Source organism: Aphis gossypii, chromosome 1 (genome assembly GCF_020184175.1).
Source record: "Aphis gossypii isolate Hap1 chromosome 1, ASM2018417v2, whole genome shotgun sequence".
NCBI classification, from domain to species: Eukaryota; Metazoa; Arthropoda; class Insecta; order Hemiptera; family Aphididae; genus Aphis; species Aphis gossypii.
Window position 1 is genome coordinate 73,872,807 of NC_065530.1, and position 26,920 is coordinate 73,899,726.

The window sequence follows — 26,920 nt, forward strand, 5'->3', positions numbered from 1 at the left end:
ATATTATTAAGTTCATAATGTCTTACTTAAAATTTATCTAAATGTTTTAATATAATTTATTATTTTGTTCTCGTTTTATCTTGATTCCCTTGTGTATACGGCCGAATCGCGATACCTCAAATTTTGAGGGGAATAAAAATAAATTCGGCTTTTTTGAGTTAAATACTTCAAGTATAACTTATAAATTCTTCAGCGGGAAAAAACAAACTTCGATTTATAGCGACTCGATTGTGTCAATCGATAATACGAGTAAACGTTTAAATAAATCGTGTTGAGTGAACTGAGTGAAGTACTATATTATATTATAGTTATATTTTTTATCCAAATTAATTTTAATAGACGGTCGATATTGTTATGATAGTGACAAACAACAACAACAAAAAAAAAAAAAACAACATGACATACAAAATAATTTAAAAAATATAATAAATGTTTTCGATATGTTTAGTATTTATATTTTTGTATAGTATTTACTTTAAATTTGTCTCGAGTATAAATATGTACCGACGGGATCCTAAACGGCGTCCGTTTCTCGGAAGGTTGTCTACTTTTGGACATTTTCTATTGATCACACAGTTTAACCACGATAATAATTATAATAACACGTAATATTATTGTTTTCAAGTAGTAGCGTGCGTATTTTACACACTGTCGCGACGAACTTATTATACACTGCATGCGGAGTTCAACAAGTGCGCCGTTTTGCCGTCGGAGAAGTTACGGAGAGACGACGAGAGCTGCGAAGGCGGCAGTGGTCAACGTGACTCGGTCGGAATCACACGTCGTGTTATCGTCCGGGTGTAGCGTAGACAGAAACTCGCCGCGTGAATAAATCACCGCTCGCTGAAATCAAAATACATAAAAAAATAATTAATTTTTCGTCGCCGTCTTACTCATTCGCGGTCGTTCTCGACTGTAAATCGCGTCCCAAAAATAACGAACCTCGTCTGCGTATTGTAATAATATCGCTCTGCAGGTGACACCATGGTACACAAATACGCACACAAACACCGTCAACGATCGTAATCGAAATTCCACGTGGAAACGTGATCGGACTGTTGAGTGATCTCAGCCGCAACGTCTGATAGGAATTAAAAACAAAAAATTTCAAAATCGGACACCTAAAAAAAAAAAAAAATTACAATAGGTAACGCGCCTGCCGTGGAGATCCTTATCACGCGCCGTGTCACATATTCGCACGGGACTTGGTTCGTAATCACGACTTTCGCTAGGTACCAATTTATATATAAAAAAATTACAAGTACATAAGTACGAAAATACACCTAATAATCGTACAGCGCGATTTTCATCATCTATCGACCGTTCGCTTCTGAACAAAAATATCATACCTACTTAACACTCACGCATAATATAATACATAATATTATTATTATCGTTATTTTACGGAGTCGTGTTGTATACATGTTCGTGCGAAGACGGCGGCGATGGCGACGGTCCGATGTCACAATATTACTGTGATCGGCCACCACTGCAGGTGGACTACAAAGTGAGGAGCACTATTATTATAATAACATAATAATATAATCTTAAACTAGTTAAACTAGACTGTGAGCTTTTTTAGACACATTCGTAAATCAATTTAAATTAAATGTATTACTTGACTTCACCCAAGTTAATATTAATCTATCACTTTATCGTTTTCCGTCTTGCTTCGGTTGAAATAAATAATATAAATACTGCAATTAAAATGAATAATTTTATACTTTTCTTAACTATGGACATAAAAACAAAAATGGACACAGATTCAACAAATGTTTAAAATCCGACGTAAATCTAATATCGTTAAGATTAGCATTGGTCTTCATGAACTTATATCAAAAATATATTCAGAGTTAATTGAAAATCATTAAAGTAATCATTGTAATTTTTTCATAAATATCAGATTTTAAGATTTATTTAAAAAAAAATTATATATATATATATATTTATACACCATATTTGTCTAATTATAATAGGTAGCAATATAATTTTTAACCAATGGCAATCATTTAAATACACAAAAAAATATTCAATTTTTAGGATAAAAAACTAAATTCATGTATGTCACTCTATAATAACCTATAGGGGTTGAAATAATAAACTAAAAATACTCTCCAAGTTTCAAGGATTCTATTGATATAACATTTATTGAAAACGTTCAAGTTGTTCAAATGTTACACCGTTACACGATTACAACAGTCATACAAAAGTTTAATGTGTCTAAAAAGATAATATATAAATCAAGATAATACATCAAAATAATCATTGACATTTATTTTTTCCAATTTATCCGAATGCTGTAAATTACAATTTACATGTTAAATTGTCAGAATGGTATATAATTATATCTACTAACTATTACAAAGGTTAAAATGATATGTAATCTGGTTGAACGAGTTTCTGACTGGTTGGGTATGATTTTAAATTTAATAAAAACGATACATTTTTAAATCCAAAACATTGTTTTATCCATGGTTCTGTTTAATCTGCACAATTAACTCAATTTATTTTGCCACTTTCTTATATAATACTCAAAAAAACAGATGAAAAATTAAAAAAATTACCAATTTTATATAGTACGTAACACACATTCAATTTTTAAGCTGCATGATATTTTCGAGCGTTTTTACTGTCTCATCTAAAAAAAAAACGTAAGCGTGAAAATACATCATTGTAAAAATTTAAAACTCCCTTGTTACGCTTTGAAACTAAAATTACATTACGCGCACGTGAACGTTTTAAAAATATCGATAAAATAAAATAAATACTGTTACATGTTTATAACAATGATAACTATAGAACTGTTTTAAGTTATACATATTGTACAAAATATAAAAATAATAAATGTTTTATGAAATAAGTGTTTTATGAAAATCGTTAAACTGAAATTCGCAGAATATTAATATATTATAAAGAGGTTATATTTTATATTTATATACACTCCATATTATACAAATAGAATATTCATTGTTAGGGACTCGCTATTAATGAAGTTAATTCGATTTTTCAATATTTATATACGGTATTGAACTTAACTTTATTATTATAAATACATAAAATAATAGTATTAATTATAACTAAGCAAAATAATAATAATGCACCAACCACTATAGGGCTATCATGTCTCAATATATTAATTGCTGGTTGGTTAGCTATTGGAGTAATATTATATTATGGGTACTATTTAGTAAATTATACTTATGTCACCCTAAAATATTAGTTAGCACGACATGTGATATTTATGAAAATAATACTTGTAATGTAAATGTGTAATTAACTAATATAGTAATGACTAATGAGTGATTATTTAATACCTCCAATGATTGTCGTTGATTATTTTTGAAGTTTAAGCTAATTGTACTATAAATTATATTAGATTTAATATATACTATCATTATTTTTTATAATTTATTTATTTAGAACAACATTTTTGTTAGTTCAAAATGTTGATACAAGAAACTAGTGGGTCATTTGAACGGCTGTTTTTTAGTTGTAACACTTAAGTTTAAAAATAAATCATTGGTTTGAAATCTGAACACATTTTAGAGGAGTATTGTTATTAAAAATGGTTAAGATTAATTAAAACAATGGATTTTTCTTACTTACTAAGTTTTAATTTGCTACTTGTGCGACTAAAAATAAATATTTGAGAATTTCCAAAAAAAATTGTTTTTGTTATACCTTTTGTGTTTGATTTTCAATGGTGCACTTGTCTCTATTTTCTCAAAAAATATTTTTAATAAATCATATAATATGAACGTATTATTTATATTTTTTTGTTATCATTACTTAATCTTGCAATAACTTCTTTAACCTATTATACTTATCTGAAAATACTTGCTTGTAATAGATTTTTTTCGAAACATTTATGATTAATAAAAAAAAATTAACTTTTATAGTGTTTTGTCCCTATCATATAAGGTAGTTTACGCAGTGCAACATAATAGAAATAAGTCATCAAATCGAATAGTAGTGTACTAAAAAATGCACTCGAATCTCGATAAGTTGAAAGTCTATGAAAAATGAATTCCCTTGAAATTTCCTGTACACTAAAATATATTTTATTCGTTGTATAATGTAATATAGTATTTTTATATTAAGAATTTTAAGTATTAAAATAAATTTATGTTTTTTTATACATACCAATCTTCTGATTTCTTGAGATTTCAATATATTTAAGTAATGATATTGTCTAAATAATTATATTTCGTATAACATTAAAATAAAATGGTTCATGTTTGAATATCAGATAATTGTTTCCATAGAATGCATTTTAAATTATTAATAATCAGTTATCACATATATTTTATACTTAGATAAATAAATAAAATAAAAATAATTTAGGACAATGGTTTCTAAAGATAGAAAAATATAAGTTGACGAATTGACGTGTAAAAAATTCTCTTCCTTGAAAATTTAAAATTCAATAATCTTTTCACCCTATATAAGATCTAAAAATAAGAAATAAAACTTAGAGATAACCTTAACCTATTTTGTTTACCACGTAGTTATTTCCGACAATAAAAATGACAGAAGAGTTCGTTAGTTCTAATTTTTTATTCGATATGCTCTGAAATAATTTTTTTGTGGTTGAAAATCTTCGGGTACTTGTTGGATAAATGTTAGAACTAATTTTCGGTAATTACAATAATAATAATTTATTCACGCGAATTTTAATATTTAATGTAAAACTAATGGTACTTATAATACATGAATATATTTACAAAGTAAGTAAGTAGAAAAATAAATTAGATGTGATATTGACATACTAAAAGTTCTCAAATTTCTAAAAGATCAAAAATAAAAATGAAATATATTTTTGTCATTAGTGTAATATGAATAATTAAAGTCATGTAAATAATATTGTTACATGCGATGAAAACAATACCTATGTCCTATACCGACTAAGTTTAAATCCTAACACATGTAGTTATAATATTATTATATCGTAGTAAGAACGGTGAACACTGTAAACTATTCTAACACTGTTGTCGTAAAACATTAAAAGTATTACGATTATTAATTCTGCGTAGTACGTAGCCTAGTATACTATTATAATTTAATGTTGTTTTATGTTTTTATTTTCATATTTTTTATTGATCGCTTGAAAATATTTAATATATACTTACGCGTTTAAAAAGTTCAGCCTATTTAGCTCGACAACCCGTATTGTTATCAGATCAAGTCAACTACTCATAACTATGGGCTTATCGTGAATATAAATTGGAACTCTTACATGAATATAATATTTTTTTTCGAAAAAAAAAAAAATTAAAAATAGAAGTGGATGATAGGAAGTAACCAGGAGGTATAATAAAAATAATTTATTCGGAAAAATTAAGTTTCCCGTGTTTTGGTCATATAAATATCGGATTTACGGAGTGTTAGAAAAATATAGTGTTTTATTTACATATATTATGGTATGACGTATACAGAAAAAATTTCGATTGATTTTAACGTAATAATCGACATTTATTATGTATTATATGAAACGTATATCTTTTCTTAACATTTCCAAATTAGGTAGGTATGTGGCGTTAACGATTGTAATTCTACCATAAACGATAATTATGGTATTTTAATTTACTATGGTTTTAATTAAATATATATGATTAATACGTAAATACATACTCAATTTCAATATTTTTTTTCTCAGAGATTTAATAATAGTTTTATTTGATTTATTATTGACACTTATGAATTTATTTTAAATTTTTAATAACGGAAAATATTCATCCGAACACTTTTATTACATGAATGGTGTATTTCTAGTTATTTATTATTATTATTATTATTTTTTTTTTTTGGGGTTTTTTGGTTTAAGACCTTGTTAAATCTTGAAAGCGAAACGTTTTATTGCACATTGGATTATGATATTATACTGTTGATTTGGAACATCGAGAAACGAATACAATTTAACGTTATTTACAAGTTAAATGCTCTCCCGAGTGCTATTCAACCTTTTAAGCGATAAGGAGGGACATTTTATCTAAAATTTAAAAGATTTATGCCCTTTTCTCTAGAAAATCTGAATAGTTAATTATGTATGAATAGGTTCTTATTAATTTCATTTAAATTGTGATGGTAATCACTTATAACATTTGGTGATACGTTATTACATGTTAAAAAGGTATTAGGTAGGTTATACTTTTAAGACAAAATAAATTGTTTTTGCTATTTAGGTTACAGTAAAATTAATTTTAAATATTTTTTACTTATATACAAGAAATATTTACTAAATAAATTATCAACAGATTTAAATAACTTTATACTTAACATCACTATTAATTATATATCATTCAAGCGGAGTTATATTATATTTAATATAATATGTACTCATTTACGTAGAATAATATTTCGTTTTAATAAAAAATATGCAAAATATTTTTCCAAGCATTCTCACTTTCTTTTTATCTTTCAATAACGATTTTATTGAAATTTCTATATTTTATACCTTTAAACCATATTTTCAAATTCCTAAGATTTTTGTACTAAGTACTTAAGACATTGTTTTTGACTTTTGTATTATGGCGATACACCATTAAAATATTTCATAATGTGTAATACGTTAAAAAAAAATAGATTAATGGGTAATATTTAATTTGAATTAAGAATGTAAAATTAAAAATAATAAAGAAAAAATATAACATATAATGATAAATATCGATAACAGATAACTTATTTTTATTTATTATATCAAATACCTATTCGTTTTTGTAAATCGTGTAAAAAATGTTTTTAAATTTAATATACTTCACGATATATTTGAACTTATTTGACTACACACTGGTTGAGAATTTTCCTGTGGTGGTAAAAACTTCGGTTTTCAGTTATTTTAGTTTCAATTTATCAACTATTATAATTTATAAAAAACTACTAAGTCCGATATTACATTTATTTTATATTTTTTAAAACCATTTTTAAGGACTATTGTCTTTGATATAAACATTATAATAACTGAATAATCATTTGTTCAAATTTAAAATTTGGTACTATTTATTTATAATTTGAATAAATTTATCATTAATTAATAAGGAAATGGCAGTGAGCATGCTTGGTGCATCATCCTATAATATATAAATTGTTTAGTTTTTTTTAATATTTTTATTCATCGATACGTTTCATGGTACATAATATTATACAACATACACGTATTTGTACATAACATCTATAAAAACAAAAAATATATTTGGAAATAATAAAATTACAATTATTATTAGGTATTGCATTCGTAACATTAAATATAATATATAACTAAAAGTTAGTTTGGTTTTTGTTCGAAAATAAAGTGTTTATTCTTCTATGTAACATGCATTTTTCGACAAATAATGGCATTTAATATGTATGTTTTGATTGCATATAAATTAACAACTAAATGGCCAAGTAGAAAGTAGAGGTTTAGATGACTTTGTACAGTATTTTGACACATTGTTTACATAATATTCTTCGTTAAATCGCCTTTGAAGAATATCAAAACATTCAAAACATCCATAATCCTTATGCAAAATAAATATAATACTCTTGTAGTATATATCTTGTGTACCTATATACATAATAAATACATTTTACGAATTGCGAACGCGTGTTTTAGATTTATACTTTGTACAAACAAAGGTTCGTTTCGTTCAATGTGACGCATAGTTTTAACTTTTATTGATAGCAAACGATTTGGTAAGTTATACTATAATACTGTTAATATATTATAATAATATATATTACATTTATTCTATTGAGTAACGTTTTGAATGACTTGATGATATTATAATATGTTGGTCACTAGTGTATTCATCGCAGTATTCTAAATTAATATCGACCGTTTCAAATAAATAAAACAATAATATTGTAATTGATCATTATTAAAAAAAAACTAGGGTAAAACGATATATTTCGCAGTACCTATAAATTAATTCTAAATTGTAAATAATATGTAAATTTGTGATGCTTTGAAATATTTTACAATTAAATTTCTTTTTTGATATCATTTAAAAATACGTTAATTTGTATTAGGTGACAATGTAATTATTATATAATAGTATTTAATTTAGCGAGCTAGTAACCTACTTATATTATAGTTCGTTGTAAAAATGGGTTAGCGATAGATTGTGGTTTTGGGCAGTTTTATTAGTGACCAAAGTGTATTTTTAAACGGCTTAGGATTGTTTTAATTGCAATATCTTTATGTATTATACCATAAACAATAAATTATCGTATTTCGCGTCGGCGCGCGCGGTAGTTTATACTTAATAATATGCAGAGTACTGAAATAAACCCTCAACACATAAAACTTTTATACGAGTTACAGCTACCATTTAACGGACAGGCATTTTTTTTTTTAGAAAAAATAATAATAATAATAATCATAAACAAATAGAGAAACTGTGACGTGCAAATTTAAAATAAGTCACAAACGACACGAATATCGTCGTTGTTTTAATTTTTTTTTTTTTTTTTAGGTCGTTCAAACAACATAAATTACTACATTAATATTACGTATGCCATACTATAACATTCATGTTGATCATGTAATACGCATTATTCGAACTACTCAGAACCGTGTTCTTATCATATTTTTATAGCGCATAATTATAATACACTTTTGAAAGCGTTAGGTACTCTGTTTGATTGTGCAGCTGCTGGCTTTTACCAGGCCGCGCAGGAGATCACTAAAATCTTAACACTTCAGGCGATTTGCTTAATTCTGTAAAATTTGATATTGGCGCTCGTTTGATGGTAATATCTTTGTTTGAATATTTACTATAAAGTATAGTATATGAGTAAGATGTATCCACCCGCCAATTCTACGCCATTATCTGTCTCAATAGTATCAGCAACGATGAAAAAAAAATAAAAATAGGAAAGTGCGAATGATGGTTGAAAATTCAAGCACACGCGCATATTTCCATTTTAACACATGTACACAATACGCATAATGCATATGATGAACATTCGATCAGTTATATCTATAAATAATATTACATATTTTGGTTTACAGGGTGTTTCTTTTTATACGAATCAGTCAATATTTATCTAAAATATTTTAAGTCACAATAATTTAAAAACGGTATTTTTTCACTATAAGAACACCTTTGTACAATATATTGAGTGCTAGTAATAATACATTTTGAGTGAGTTACAGTTTGAGAATGAAAATATATTAATTTATATTTATACAACAAATACCATGGGTAAAATGAATTATTTTCCTATTTATAAGTAGGCGAGGTGTATAATTTTGCAATATTCAAATATAGAATTACGTACTCACAATTCCAATAAAGCACACGCATAATAAAGACGAACTATTTCAGATTTTGTTTGCACCAAAATAGACTCGCTTTAATTGAATTAATATTTTTTATAAATATATTTCATCGGAAATATCGAGTAGACAATCCCAGCTGTTATTCATTTCACTTTTATTACACATTTGAGGTTTCGTTTCACGTTTATTTACGTCATTATAACTACAAAAAAGTGTTTGAATTGACCGGTGTTGAAAAACGTGCGTACGTTTCCAATGTATTATAATATCATATATTAATAAAGTGTGCGTATAACACTATTATAAACACTAAATAAATGAAATTATATATTTTTGATGGCACCATACTGATTATAAATCATAAATGATAAAATAACTACTATACGATGTCGTAAACATAATATATTTGTTGAAAAACAATTACAAATCGCATGTAAGTTTGTAGCGATTTACGTTAAATCTAGGGTGTTAACGCAACATAATTAAATAGAAAACATAAAATAAATTTAGTTAAATTGCAGGCATTGGAAAAGTTTACTAAACTTTGTTCTGATAGTATTGTTATAGATGTAATTATTATATATGATTATAACATTAGACTCGTGTATACATATATAAACTCCGACACATAACTGCGTGGGTATGTTTTTTTTCTTGTAATTTTACACAGAACTGCTCCTTACGCTACTTCGCATTTCCATAGTGTAATCTCATAAAGTTTGATGTGGTTATTATAGAACGAGGTCACGTTTTCCAAACTGAACGATGATACCTATAAGGTTTTTGTTAAGAATATCGTCGTTCTTATAATGTATTATACTTTTGATTAATAGTCGAAACTGAAATCTAAAAAAAAATTGCTTGAATAACACGTGTAGGGTTCGGCATGTATTCCAAATTATCATATTATATCTAATAAAAAACGTATTAACGGTTTTTAAATACTTTACTGTCCATCGTGCACGTGCAACTGTACAATCCTCACAGTCTTCGTTACAATAATCATACTAACACCTTTTAGTGGTAGAAGTTAGTGTGACATAACTTGAGTATACGGAATCAGGGGCATATTAGATACGTTATTTTAACGAATCGTTTGAAATAATAAAAAAAGGACAAGCGGTGACTTTATTTGATTGCAATTGCAAAATTCTACGAACAAATTGAGCACGATCTATTTATATTATGATATTATTTTATATTTAGTTATCAGTCATTTTTAGTGTATTTATATTTACCAAGAAACGTATTAAGAAATTAAAAGTCCTATCAATAAGCTTGTATTGCGTTGGTGTATCACATATATCAAACTTTTCTAATAAAAAAAAAAATAAAATATTAAGTCGTTTGAGTTTAATTTTTTGGAATGAAATACTGAACTACCATACTATTTTAAAATCGTACTAAATACTTTTTGTCATTTTAATTATACAAACTTGACATATATAGATTAAGTTTACGATCCTTTTTAATGTTCAGCATAATACTAGTAAACAATAATGTCTAATTTTTGTATTTAATCTAGCTGAAATTATAAAAGTTTATTGTGTTCATTACTGTCCACTACTGCGTTTACAGTATTCTTTAAAAATTTCCAATATAACTTAACGCCACGTAAAAGGAATCGCGGGTTATCGTACAATAATTAAAACCTCTTGACCTAAAAATTGTATGTACTTAAAACTTATTAATGATGTTCGAAGAAATGGTCAAATAAAAACGTGTAAACAAAATTTTTAATTTAACGTGCAAATAATTTTATATCCAGTAATTCGATTATGTTTTTTTTGGTTGATCATCAAATGCATGCAGTTGAAAATAAAAACAAAATGTAATCACGCAGAAATGTTCTAACATTACACAAGCTTAATGATTGATTGTTGTAAAATATTTTTTAAAAATAAGTCTACACTCTATAGGCACTATAGCGAAAATTATTTTAGCAGGCCCCGACGGTGTGAATAACAATTTGGTTTACGTTTATGATTAAAACGTATTAATTTCGATCGACGTCGTCAATTCGATTTAGCTAGTATGTATTTTCGATTCTTTTTTACACATTTATCTGATGGATATATGCGTTATTTACATCGTTGTTTGCGATTCAAACGGGATCTCTACGTCTTCTGCCCATCACCACGATCGCGCGCGTGAATAGTTTGAACACTATACACCATACAAGTATAAGGGAATTTATTCACTGATTACACGCTTTTATCAATCCATTAAGCAGACGATGACGCAAACTGCCATGGCGTGAGATTCGTTTGAGCCGTGTTGTTTGCGTCTCGAATGTTGATAGGAATAACGATGGTGGTACACGCAGTAATGCTTGTACTTTGTACTTGCGACTGCTATGGACCCCATCTACGAGCCATCTACGAGGATAATATGCGAATAATTTTTTGATTTTTGTCGGTTTTTTGTGATCCCCCCCTTAACTATATTTTGAAAAGAGGAGTATCCTATTATAATTCATTTGATAGGTAATATTATATTTTTCATCGGCCAATTATGTTTATACGTAAAGACCAACTATTGATATTATATTATTTGATTACATTTAAAATATACATACATACAGTATATTTTATTTAGAGTTTATCGTTTTTGTACATTTACTTATTGTAATAACATAAATGGTATTAGTGATAACTTATATGATGCTATATGAATTTAGTATAAACACATATTGTATATTATTATAAAACGATTAACTAATGACTATAGAGAACTGCGAATGGCAGTCAACGGAAGTTCTTTAATCTTGTTTACTCTGTGATTACTGTATTGTGGTTTCAAAATAGTACTTCTTCCACCCATGGCTACTGGATCCAAGACCACCCAGAATGTGCTCACTTTTGATTTATCCATGTTTTACCGTAAAGACATGTGGTAATTACGTTTTGTCCATCCACACGTCTCGGTGCTGTATACACGGTATTGACTTTACAGTTTCTCCCTACGTCTTAGCACGGATGAAAGACTACATTTCGTATTCACACGAGTTTAGTATCAAATAATAAGGGAATGAATCGCTGTCCATTGGTTGTAATTCGTGTTCTATACTTATCGTTTTCTGAAAATTTCATTTTATACACAAAACAATTTATTTCTACACAATGAGCAATTTTAATACTATAGTTTATAACGTATTTATGTATATTTATCTATAATATAATATTTTTATAACCTATATTTATTAAAAATAAATAAATAAATAAATAAAATAAAAAGCAACGCATTATCTTAGTTTTTCTTTTACTGTTGAAGTAATGAAACCTGTAATTTATTAGTTATTTTTTTTTAATATTAAACATTGTTTGCTGCTAATATTGTAATAATCATTGTTAAGAGTTATTTTTCATCCAACATTGTATTATTTGAATTATTTGATGAAATAAGATTTTAAGAAATGTTTTTGAAAAATTCCAGATTTTTATTTTTCCAAACGTGAACTCAATAGGGGTATATATTTTTTTTGGGCTTGACCTACTTGATCTACTATAACTGCCAAACGATCGTATTTCAACTACTCCTCTTCGAAAATCTGATATGCCTACGTATAGTTGCTGTTAGTTTTTACTACAATATGTACTGCCTAAAAGGTGCGGCTAAATCAATACGTTCCATAAGGATAAAGTTCTAGATAAAAAAAAAAAAAAAAATATAGAGAGGTTCTCACGGTTATAACCGCCGATGAGGTCTCTCGGTCAGTTACGTATAGCAGTACATTATGGTGTATCATATTCGATATTATTTTTGAACGTACTTGATGATTGTTTGAAACGGTTTTGTAATTTATAAATTTCTTTTGGTATCAGAAACTTTTTCACATTCTTAAGTGATTTTTTAAGTACATTTTTTTTTAGTGGTGGTTACCTGCCGTAAACTTGAGTGAACACGGTGAAGTTAACGTAAAATTATACTTATATGTTATAATAAATGACGTTATATCGGAAAATAATATTCTTTGCTACAAATGAGGGAATTATTGTTATTTTCTTGTGAATAAAGTTGTTAATGATCGTATATCAATTCATTTCAGGTGGTACTACTGGGAGCCTCCTATTCTGTTTATAAACGTCATTGTAAAAAAGTCACTATACTTACTTATTATACCTTGTTGGTATAGATTGTAAATTTAAGTTTGTTTAGAAAAAAAAAATGATCATATGAAATAAAAAATGTTGATGAGATGGATACTAAGATTTACGGTTATATTGCTTGTTTGCCATTCAATGTGTCAATAAACGTAATGTTAGTCACAAGTGTGACAATTTGTGTAACGGTAAATTTTTACTTAAGTAAAAATGCAAGTTTTGTTTTTAACATTTCATTTTTAAATAGTAACAGTATGAAATGGTATAATGTAATATATGTACGATTAGAAAATTCTGTTTTTGAACGACTTTAAATTATGTAATAAAAATATTTTCAAAAACTTTAATAGTTTTGAAATAATAAGCGCACGAAATGCTTTAAATGGATCAACGACTCGATTGTCGTAGGATATGTGTAGTTGATAAGAAGTAGGCAGGCTATATTTAAAAAGTTAATTAAAAAATACATATTAATGATGACACTAGGTCAATGGTGTTTTAAAGTGCGTGGCGCATAAAACTCCGCCCACAAGTACCTTTTTTTACGATTAACTTCACCAGAAATAGAAACCAGGTAAAATAAGCTCATGTAAACTCCGCTAGTGAAGAAAATCAAGTAGAAGAATACGATTAATATGATATATTATTAAAAAAAAAATTATAATATAATACAAATAATACAATATCATATCGTCTACATTAAATATTTTAATCATAGTAAAATTAATGAAATCATAATAAATAATCGTTATATTTAACAATAATCCAAAATTATATAGGTATGCCATGTCTGTTAACTAAAACGATGTGGTAAAATTTTTAAATATTCTAAGTCTTGTATTGCTCCATTAGTGTATCTATTTATAGCATTCTGTAATACTGTTATTTTTTTTTTTTTATTTCGAATTTTGAAACTGGTGGAGTTTACAAAGTGCACCCAAAGTGTGGTACCTGTAAGTAAATCGTACGACTAATAGTATTACGGTAAATCCGATCGTATAAACAATAATAATCGTTGTTATTTTGACATGTCGTAATTTTTTAAGAACCGACCCATATAATATGTATAATATAAATACTCGTCGTAGTCGTTCTAACACTAAACCGATGTTAACCTAAACCCGACAATAACGCTCAAACGTCGTGTACTTAAAACCTATAACGTCGTTCTCGTCTCGTTTCAGACACCCCACACCGTCGCCATCGCCTTAGGGCGACCACCGCACGGCGGCGCCGCCGCGGCCGTCATGAAGTTGGACGGCAACATGAACGTGATGTCGCGGAGCAACACGTGGCCCGTGGTGGTGGTCCGCTTGGAACACGACGGCGGCGGCGTGCACGTGACCGACAACGGCCCGTCCGACGACGGAGGGCCGTGCACGGCCGTCACGGACGACATGACCGGCTTGTTCGGCGGCGTCGGCGGTGGCGGCGGCCTTGGAGGCGTGGACGTCAACGGAGTCGGAGGCGGCGACGGGACGGCGGCCGACACGTGTCCGCTGGCGCCGCTGTCCGCCCGCAAACGGGCCACGCTGCAGCGGCACTACTACCCGGAGGGCGGGTGGGGTTGGGTGATCGTGGCCACCGCGGTGGCCGTCCACGTGCTCAATCACGGGCTGCAGCTGTCCGCGGCCGTCATGCTGAGACCCGCGGCCGCGAAGCACGGACAGCCGGTCGTCAATACAGGTCAGTCATCATCTGCAGCGAATAACGTTTTTGTGCGATAGTTTTATTAACGAGAGGCGCGTACTTTCAAAACGGGCTAAAAGCACGTTTTTTGAAAATTAAGTATTCTATTTAATAATGTATTGTTTAAGTGTGACGGAGATTTTTAGTCGAGAGTGGTGGGGACGCGCCGACGACGGTGTACTCGTTTGCCACCGCTCTGTTTGAAATTTCCGTGGCAAAATCGGTTTTGGAATAGACGCATTTTTCGACATTTTTTCGCTCCACTCTGAGGAGTGGGCACATCACTTTTATAGGACGTGTTTACGTCGTTAATAATATTGTATTCAAATCTTATGTCTTTGTTGTTTACTACGAATATTATACATAGTAACGACGTCTTATACGTTTATATGCTTTGATGAGGTTCAATGTGCTTTCAAAATAACTTTATTATGTTTTATGTTTAGTATAAAATAAGATCTACGTTAGGCACGGTTCTCGTTAATAGCAGAAAATTACTTATTAATAATATATAGAACTATATCCAATACCCATAGACAACATTTTTTTAAATATTTTGTACACGTCACTTCAGCTATTTATAGACATATTTAATGATTTAGATAATATATATTGTTATTATATTATTATAGGATGGTTTTATTGGAAACTTTAGAAAATTCAAAAGTATTAATTATGAAAAAATAAATAAAAACCAAAGTTGTATTGTGTCATTTTGAGCATTTTAAAGATAGATTGTTGAAAAAGGGGTCATTCATATTATACAAGAATGTTTTTTTTTCATGATGAATTTAAATTCAGACCGACCACAGGCATATTATTTAGCGATTACGCAGGTATAGTTCGTTTCGAGTTGTTACATTGTATATAATATAGTAATCCGACCCGTAATGTTTTACGTTTCGACTGTTCCATAAAAAAACGTGTTTAGTCTGAAAATTAAAATAAACTGGCCCAAAAGTTTTTAAATACGCTACAAGAATTAACGATTCTCTAGAGTGTTGGAGTCGCAATTGAAACTCGTGTAACCTTGTACCTGACTTCCACTGTACAGGATACAGGTATAATGTATATACGTATTATATCAACCCAACGTAATAATTCCATAACGGCCATGTCATAACGAAACTCGTACATTTTTTAATCACGTCAACCCACAATTATACTTTATTCACTCGTCAAACCAGTGAATAATTTTCGAGGAAATTTTACTTATAGGTTTTTTTGTAATTATTTTTTAAAATAACGCCGTGTAATATTACTATTTGTCTTAGAGACATTTAAAGGTATTAGAATCAGTAATTCAGGATAGTCGGTCTAAGAATTCATTAATTTGTGGAGCCAAAGTACATCGCGTTTAATTTTATTAATTTTTCCTTGGGGTTCTATGTCAAATTCTAGTAATAATTAATCAAGAGATTAATTTGTTTTATATTATGCAAGTACCTGTAGTAATCAGTTTCGAGTACGTTCAATTTTGATAGTTATAATTAGTTTGGTGAGGGTTCTTAATAATTGAGCCGTATTCTTAAATTTAATGAACTAGAGTAAAATATAAGATTTTTATACAGCTTGAATTTTTTGATTCTGGACAGTTACAACGTATGAAATTGAATATACAGTGAGGTTTATTGAATATTATCATACTTATATAAACATCAAAAGAAAGATCGTTTGATAATAATATATTTAAATCTTTTATAATATGCAATAGGTATTACTACAAGAGCAGAATTATTAATTTTCTTATTTGATTTTCTATGATAAAAAGTTATTTCCGAACATTTTTCTGCTTTTCTGTTTGATAATATGTGTTACGAATATGTGTTTGATTTCTACCTGTTTTTATTCAAATTTCTAAAAGTATTTTGTATTATTTGTTAAGGAAGGTTGTATATTTTTAAAAATGTTTATCATAATATCATTTGGTCAACAATTTTATTTGTTTTATCGACAATGTAAAGTACATACGTTAAATTTAAGCGACGTATTACAATATTTATTACTAAAATATAAATATGGTAGTTCATACACACATACACACATACAAACACACAACAAAAACACTTTTACTAGTTATACATTTAAACTAAGATTGTATTGATTAGTATTGACGTATTTAAAAGTAATAAAGTTATGGATTCAAAAATACAGATCAATTGGTTTTAAATTATATTAAGTTAACAATGTATTGTACTAGAGAAATATATTTTTTTATGCACAATGTAATTTGTTAAATTAATAATACATAATATTATAATATAATAATCAATCATTGAAATAATTACTACAAGACTGAAGCCCATATATGGTACTTTTTTTTGGATGTTCAATTATAATTTTATGAAATATTTATGTCTGTATTGATGGTTAAAATATCATGGCCGTAATCCTCAAATTAGGTCGAAAATGTGGTTTCAACAAAATGTACTACAATTTTATATAATTTTTTTTATATATTAACCAAATATTGTAACCAACAAATAGATTTTTATGACATAATTATTAATCTATTCTCTTTATTTGAATGTCGTAAGCCAACGGTTGTTATGATAAAAATTCTTATATTGTCATCTAATTAAACTTGTTGTTTATATCGCATTTTGAAATGTTTAATAAAGAAGAAAGTTGTTACAACAGGTTTGAAATAATATTTTTAAAGGGTTAATAAAAATATGAGTAGGTGATAACATATTAATATTATATTAAATTGATTGATTACCTAGATATTAAGCGTTTAAATTTAAGACATTTGGACAACCACTTAATAGTATGTATTAACTTGAATTCATTAGAGACTACGGTTACAACGAAAATGTCAAAGTCATGGTGTAACCAATGTATGCATCGTTCCCATAAGGGTACAACATTAAAATACAGTTCAGGTGTCATGTTAAGGGTGAATAAACTGTGTGTGGTGTGTCCACCATTAAACCACATTTTCGGGAAATAATCAAAACATTTGTAGGCAGTAAATTAACTCGAATACGCTTTCTATTTATACTAACTAACAAATTAAACGGAATAAGGCTAAAAACACATTGAAGAATACCTATTAAAATGATTAATTTGTAAATATATAGTAACAAAAAAGTAAAAAAGACATTAACCATTTAAGTAGTATAATAAATGAATTACATACAAATAAATATTTTAACTGATTGTTAAAATACATGTATAAGTTATATTATTTTAGTTAATAATTAAAATTATCACAAAATAAAAATTTAATTGTATCAGTTGATATGATTGTATGTATACTTAAAAAAGTACTAATGTTTTATAATTTTAAAAATTTCAATGAATAACAAGTATAATATGTTTTTATGTAATATAACTATACATAAATAATACAACTTTTTTAATATTATTTTTGATGTATAACAAAAGTATAAAAACATTATCTCGAGTTATTAGTTTGTGGTTGATTTACGGATCAGAAATGCAGATAAATCATTATGTTATTTTTAAATATTCAAATTTTTTTTTTAAACCAGCCTGTTATCAAACAATAATTACACTCTCGTGATCACATCAATTACATTATGTGTTGTCCTCGGACCCATCAAATGTTTTTTTTGCGTACAATTGCAAATAATATTCTGTTTTAAATTATCATACTCTAAAAAATGATACATTTTCCTAACACCACATAAACTACGTGGAAAATGAGATCCTAACTTTTTAGTGAAAAATTCGAGAGGTGAATAATTCAAACATATGCGATGCGCGCACAATCCTTTAAACCTATGAAGATCATTCTCGAGGGGGCGGTAGTGGAATGTGTGCCTTTTACTACCGGATGTGACGAGCGTCGTCGGAAATGCACTGACCGGAATCGGCGACAATACCCGGAAGACGCATGCACCGCTCGACAAATGGGATGACCGTGAAGTCGCAGAAGGCTATTTATGTCGTGTATTTTATAACGTCTGTTTGTAATAATATTCGAATCGGAACAAGGAAACTATAACACATATAAATAGGGTTAAATAAAAATTTTCTTTTCAGGCAATTTAAGATAAATTGTATTCTTTTATTTTACACTACATTAAATATACAGCTTTCATTCTAAAATTTATCGATGATTTTGGTATATGTATATCAATATTCGAAATTTGAACATCGTAATATTACTATAATGTGATATGGTTGTCGATAAAAAAAAAAATAAGATTTTTTCATAAATGTGTAGTGTCTAACTTTATAAGTACAATGTACATCATATATTCCAAAGAATATTGAAGTATATATATTTTTTAACTTAAAAATTGACCCAAATTATTAGCGTTTTTGATCTTTATATTATTTGCGTGTTATTATATGTGTGTATTATAATATATTGTTAGGCATCAGGACATTGTTGTGTGCACGCGTCGCAGTCGTGATAAACAGTCGCGATCGTGGCATTATTGTATTACTTATGTATTTTTATATCCTACTCCTTAATGTGTACCGGATATTCTATCAAGAATGCTCATTTTTTTTACCCTTTAATATTATTAATGTGTGAGATTTAAGGTCCGAATTTGAATAAATATAATATTATTAATTTATAAATTAGTTAATTAAATGAATTACTATTTACATAATGTATATGTATGTTGATACCTGCTAAAATATAGACATCACGATTTACGATGATTCCAGTGTTTCAGTGTACTTTTGGTGTAGAAGATGTTCATATATATCTATGAATTCTAGGATAGAATATTTCGGTATGTAAATGTATACAACATATTCAGTATTGTACATATAATTTATAATTTATCCTCTTGTTAACCTTTTTTTTTTGTACTGAAAACGATGTATTATATCTGTTAGGATTTTGTTTTAGTTTTTCCGATCGTTATTTATTGTCGATTTCCAGTCTTGTCGAAATCGAAACCTTTTTTTTTTTTTTTTTTTGAGTACAGCTAACTTGTCTCCTATAAAGTTTGGGACACAAGTGCACAGCACAACCACCCTTGTCGTAAATCTGTCAGAAAACCATACATGAAATACATAATATAGCAGGGGTGGCCAGCGAAAAGAGACTCGCGAGCCACCAAATGTATTAATAAATATGGAAGAGCCAAAATAAATGTAAAAAAAAAAAGAAAAAGACCATATTATTATATAATATATAAATTCATATTAAAAAAAATTGTTTGTAAAAATGTTAGGTACGATAAGATGTGAGTCGCAAAGGTATATGTGGCGAGCCATAATATGCGGCTTGCAAGACGCGGTTTGGCCACTCCTGTAATATAGTGTAGCCAGTATAGGTACTATACATTACACAAGATACAAATGTACTTTACATTATAAAATATATTAATTAATAAAGCATACATATTATAATATTATCAAATATGCTTTAAAAATTAACTAAATATTTAGTTAAAATATGTTCTGAAAATTTTTTACATTTTTGTATTTATAAAATTAGTATTATATTAAAAACAATTTTTTTTTTTAAACAGGGTCATTTATTTTTTTTTTGTTTACTTAAGAACTATTAGCACATGCAACTTTTCAACTCATTTTACTTTGTTTTAAACGAATCAATATGAGTTGTAATTAAGTCGATATCAATTATTAATCTACTTTTGAAATGAAACCAGTGATAGATAAATTTTTATATAAAAGTACAATAATTTATTTGAATGTATGTACCTACGATAATGTCTGTAGATTATGGATATAAAAAATAAAAATGCAATATCTAAGTTTAGTATAATTTTTATCATAAATATATTTATTATTATTTACTACTAATGTTCAGCATCAGAACTACAGTTATATTTATTTATGTCAACTACACTAGACGACGATCGACTATATTTTGTATATCTTATATTATTATCATTTATAATATTTATTTTGTAAATTTAATTAATTCCATTTAAATAAATTCCTATGATATTATTATACTTAGTTAAGAAATTTACAAATCATTTTTCCATGATAGTCATTTATTGTACAGCCATTACTCATTTTATTATTTTTTTTGAGGAAACAACTGAATATTTTTGGCAAACAATATAAACGCAGACCGAAAATTCAAAAACCTAAAAATACACACATACAATATATACATAATATACAATTGTATTTACAATTTAATATATTATATTTATGTGACAAATCATAATTTGGTATAAACAAACTATATTTTGATAAACAATAAAAAAATACAATATCATGTAAATACCTGTCCTAATATAATGAGAATAAAAGTGATTAATACCGAGTAATATTTGGTTCATTTCTCGCAAGTTCTCACAGATCCGATACCAATTTTCAAATCTGACCACTAATTTACTTTATGAAACACTCAAGAACTAAATAACTGATTAACTCTAAATTTTTTATAAATAAGCTGAAATGATTATATTTATATTATAATGCGATAATTATACATTCATTTTATAATATTTAAATTGTTTTATCTTGTTTTTTCAGTTTTTCACTAGTTTTCAATATCATACGTTCCTTTAAAATGACATCTCATTTAACTGTATGTTTTATACTAACCAGTCATCACAGTCCATTGTTGTGTTTATCATGTACCTATATGTCCTGCAGTTTACAGCAGAATATTATAAATTGTACGCTGATATGGAAATTTCCTTTCACCATTTTCTAGAAAAAATATTTAAATTTCAATCGACGGTTGTCAAATAAATAACTTTGTTTTTGAAAATATATACACCCTAGATGGTCTTAGATACCAAACGGAACGAAGAAGATATTGCAGGTTTTGAAATAATGTGTATTTATTATTTATACTCTTTTTTAAAAACAATTTGGGGTTGGATAAAGACATTTACATTTTTTTTTTATTTCGAAAATATGACTTTTAATATGGCAGAATAAAAAAAAATTATCTGCAACATTTACATTTTAGTATCTTGTTTTTTAAATCATTATTATTACAGTAAACGAAATTACGAGTATATATTCAACATGTTTACATGTTTTAGATTCTGAGCGGAGCGATGAATGTATTGATTTTACAATGATGTATCATGTATGTGAAAAATTCTAAGAAATTTTCAAAATCATTGGTAAAAATAAAAACCAGTATTCGACAAAATTGATTTAGTTTTTTTTTTTTTGCGGTGACTCAAAAACGAATAGAAAAATAATATATGATGAACTGTATAGATATTTAAAATGTTCATCAAATATTATATTATTATTATTTATGATGATATTTTCTTACACTGGGTATAATTATACAAAAACGTTTTATCACGATTCTATTCATACTGTTTTACGATAATTTGGAAATTTTTAGTTATTTATAGTCAACATTCGTAGTGCTAAAACTATGCGTTTTACGGTAGGGCGATATTAATTCAAAAGTTATTAATAATAAATACCTAATAATATAATATATTTATATCATAAAAAAAATTAACGCTTAATGAATAGTTACAATCTATACTATAGGTACAATAAGTAAACTATGGGAAGATTGATAGTGATGGAACGGCGAAGGAGGAAATCTTAGTAGGGCAGCTCATACAAAAGACATGAGTTTGGAAAAAAAATTAAAAAAACTATTGAGTATTAAAAAGATCACTTGAATACTTCCAAATTCATATTGTATATATATTATTAATTATAATACAAAATCGACTTGTGACGAGGTGAGGACTCTTTATTGTATCATGCACTGATGCGTTTATTATTTTTACATTTTTATTGCATTATTATATGTTATTATTTTGAGGCCAAAAATTTCAATCTGCTTACTGATAAATATTACGAGTGTTACAATATTTTTATATATATATATATATTCGTGTGTGTACAAATATATACTTCAGTGATGGTGCAATTTTATCACGACATGTTTTTGCATTTATAATGAAACAACAAGGCACGTGCATGAAATACCATATAAATGAATGAAAACCCAAAAGGGATGGTCGGTCATCAAATCTAAGACGGTGTTATTGACACGGACCCTAACCAAAATAATTGACATTCATTAAAGGAGTTGACGTACGGGATATGAACATGGTGATTTTATTTGTACAATTTAATTTGAATATAGAATCGTAAATAATTATTTACCGCACATTTTAATATACCTAACTTAGCAATGTCTATACGATAATAATAGTTTACTCACAAACAGTTTATTAGACTAGTCATTAAATACAAATAAACAATATTATTATACATTAACATTAGTGATGTTATTTGTGAAAAAAAAAAATATTCATTAGTACACAAATTGTAATTTGTTCGATATGGTTTGAGATCTGTTGAAGTTAACATTTTGTTGAGATATTGTGAATTTTTATAATATTTTATTGTAAATTTTTGGTCCATTTTTTTTTCAACTAAACTGAAATTGTTTTGATAATTTTCTTATGATTACTAAAATATTATTACGTTTATAATTGTTTGATGAAGTAGTTAACTGATTATGAGTTAAGATTTAGTTTAGTAGGTACAATTGTCAATTATTACACATGTTCAGTAAAACTTTTGTCACAGTCAAATACGGTGATTTAAAATAGTATTATTCGTCATTATGTTAATTTTGAAAGCGATGCTAAAAATGACGTTAATAAAACTACATTTTCTGACATTTCTTTAACATTTATCGGATGTTTATTGATCGTTCTACTACTTGTATTACGTTCAAAGAAACTGCTTATTTAAAAATACCGAAATAACACATGAGCTCGATTTTCGATTCATATATATTCTACATAAAACGTTCTGAAGGACTTCTTTTCTAGAAAATCTGTTTCAATCATATCTATTTAATTAAAGTAATAATAAAAATCATTGTAAAGCCAATTCGATACGTTCTTATCACTTCACTATTAGAATTTAAAACCTAAAAATTTAAATTGTATTTCTTAGATTAAGTACTTAAATAAAAGAAAAAAATGGTATGAAATACATCAAACTATTTCTTAATTATAGAATTGTGTTATAGTAATATATTTACGATGAAAAATCAATTTTTTATGTTGAATCAAATTAGGCTAGTATATTTTTTATGCCTTAGTTGATTTAAATATATTTTCCCTATTTATATTGATTATGATTGCAGTGTGTTATCTTCACATTTAAAAAGCTTTCTGACAGATTTAAATTATATTTAATTACTTAAAATCATACAAAACATTTGTATACTGAAGTGGCGCTTAAGCTCGAATTCTAATAATCTAAAAATTAATATTTGATAAATAATTTCATCAAACTAAAATTTTGTAAGTACACTTGTTTTTTATTATCTTTGTGGTTTATAACATTATTATTTTTTTGATAGAAAAGATGTAATTTCGATTAATATTTATATATTTATATTTTTTTATTATCATATTTATTTTTAGATGTTTTAGGACAATGTTAATAAAAAAAAACAGTTTCGTGTTTTTTCAAGTTTTGCACACATTTTTTTATACATGATTTTTTAATATTTATATATTTACAATTATTACTATATATTTATCAAGCATTTATGTTTAAATAAGCCTTAAGGTGCGGGACAACAAACCCATTTGTATGATAATATTCATGTTATATTTAAAATTATAAACGACAGATATATAAGTATAGCCTTAGTAGGTACATTTAAAAAAATGTAATTTAAAAAGTAAAAACAATCATAGTGAATCAGGTAATTTTATTTTTATTCAAATTTCTAGTAAAAACAAAAAATTAAAAAAATTATTTATAATCATATTCGTCGATTAAAAATTGAATAAATATAAGTTTAAATATCAAATCTAGATTAAATTAATTTTTACTTCATTTTGTACACGTCTGTGGCTAAAGAAATTCAATTAGTTAAGCCTGAACATTTAAGAATACATATATTTTTTTTATTTTGAAATATATATTATAGATTTAAGCATATAACTATATAATAAGTAGCTTAACTATCATATTATAAGAACATATTTCGTATGTGTTACGATCGACTATGAACTTTGACTATTAGACCAAATACCAAGTAGAAAATAATTTCGAGCTCAATCGATTCGATTAGCATATTATAAAATTGTATTGTGCTTAGTGCTGATATTGAGGTATACAACATCAATAGTCGGACGTGTTTGTTGGCAGATGAACCACTTTGATTGAGAATCGATGTTAATGCAATTGTTATGTTTCCGTCATTATACGTATATATATATATATATATATTATGTAATACGCGTCAAAGGTCCATTTGCTTCGGATTACGCTGATGGCAAATGTTTTATATTGCTGATCATGGTCAGATTAAATGTCAAAAAAATTGAGAAGACGTGTTCAAAAGTAGCCGTTTAGTTCAATCTAGTGATAGATTTTAATTACTTTTTAGTTGTACAGATATTATAAATATTTACTATGTATTAAATTCAGTTTGTTAATATAATACGGTTTAGATGATATAAATAACTTATAAAAAATTGGTTTATGTATAAAAAACACATTTTTTTTTTCTTTGACACGTTTCATAATATTTATTATTAACTTAACTTGCGGTATAAAATACAGCATAAATAAAAGTTAAGAAGTTTATTGACATGATGTTTTCCCCTAAAACGTATACGACGTATATTACAACGTTCAGTTGTATCGATTGCAAATAACTGTTAAATGGCTGGGAAGTAAACCAACTATTACAAAAGAGTAAAAAAATATTTTCAAAAGTACCTTAAAATTTTATTTACATATTATCTTCTAAATGTCAACATAAAACAAGTTAATAAGGTAAAAAAGAAAAAAAAAACTACCTACCTACTTAATCTTGAATATTTAAATACTATCTGCTACTATTTTTGTGAGCTATGAAATTAATACACTGTAAAATGATTTCAAAAAATTGTAATTTATTTAATTCTTGTTATACGATTACGTAATTATTTGAATTAATAATAGAATGAACCTAATTCATTAATCTAGGTGAACGTTTAGAACATTGTTCTTATAAAAAGAAAAAAAATTGGAAATATCTTTTTTAATAAGACCAACGCTTTTCGTGTGAAGTCGATATAAAAAAAAGAAAAGTAATTTTATTATAAATGACTATGATAATTTATTATTTCATACACATTTTTCTACTTTCACACTTATAAGCGTATCTAGCCTAATATGAATATATTACGTTTGAGGGTGGAAGGGTGATATTAATATACGTATAAACATTTTTTTTCTGTCAAATGATGTATAACGCGGACATACCTACAGCCGGGCATCCCATGAGGATTTGCTAATTAAAAGTAGCGTATATATTCAATTACCCAACCAATTTAAATTAGTAGATTTTCGTGAGACTCGGAGATCCTGTAACATTACAAAGTAATTCATTAGATGTCTATTTTTTTTGAGTGAGGTAACTGAAACATTAATCCGTCGTAAAAAAAAGAAAAATAATTTGACATATTTAATGAAACTTGCTGTTGCTCAATATATACATAACTTAACAAAACAATAAAATATAGTTTTAATTCACATTATTTTGAATAAACTATAAAATAACAACCTAACGAAATAGATTACTACTTATATTATCTTAAACTTAATAAAAGCTTATTTATAGTTAATAATTTATTGTTAAGTAAAAAAAAAAATATATATATTTTTATAATATCGTAATTAAATAATGATTATGATATTTTTTTTTAAATATAACGTTTTAATTTTAATGCAAACTATCCATAAGTAATGACTCTGGTATATTTATATTACGATTTTTGCAATTGGATAAAAACTTATATTTATAAATATTAAAAAAAAAAATTGTATATAATTAAAATTTGATTTATAATTTTACTTTCAATTAACAATTTGTATTAAAAATGAACACTTGTGTTTTTAACTAGTAAGACGTATTGAAGACGATACATCAAAAGAATAA

General features: G+C 27.1%; 1 protein-coding gene across 1 annotated transcript in view; it reads left to right on the plus strand.

Moving 5' to 3' along the window:
• The first annotated feature begins 748 nt into the window (after nt 1-748).
• Nucleotides 749-26,920, plus strand: part of LOC114127736 (monocarboxylate transporter 12) — a 315,421-nt gene continuing 289,249 nt past the window's right edge. The window contains 2 exon segments of the mRNA XM_050198714.1: nt 749-1,507; nt 14,550-15,051. Of these exon segments, the coding sequence (XP_050054671.1) occupies nt 1,460-1,507; nt 14,550-15,051 (550 nt within the window). The 5' untranslated portion in view covers nt 749-1,459.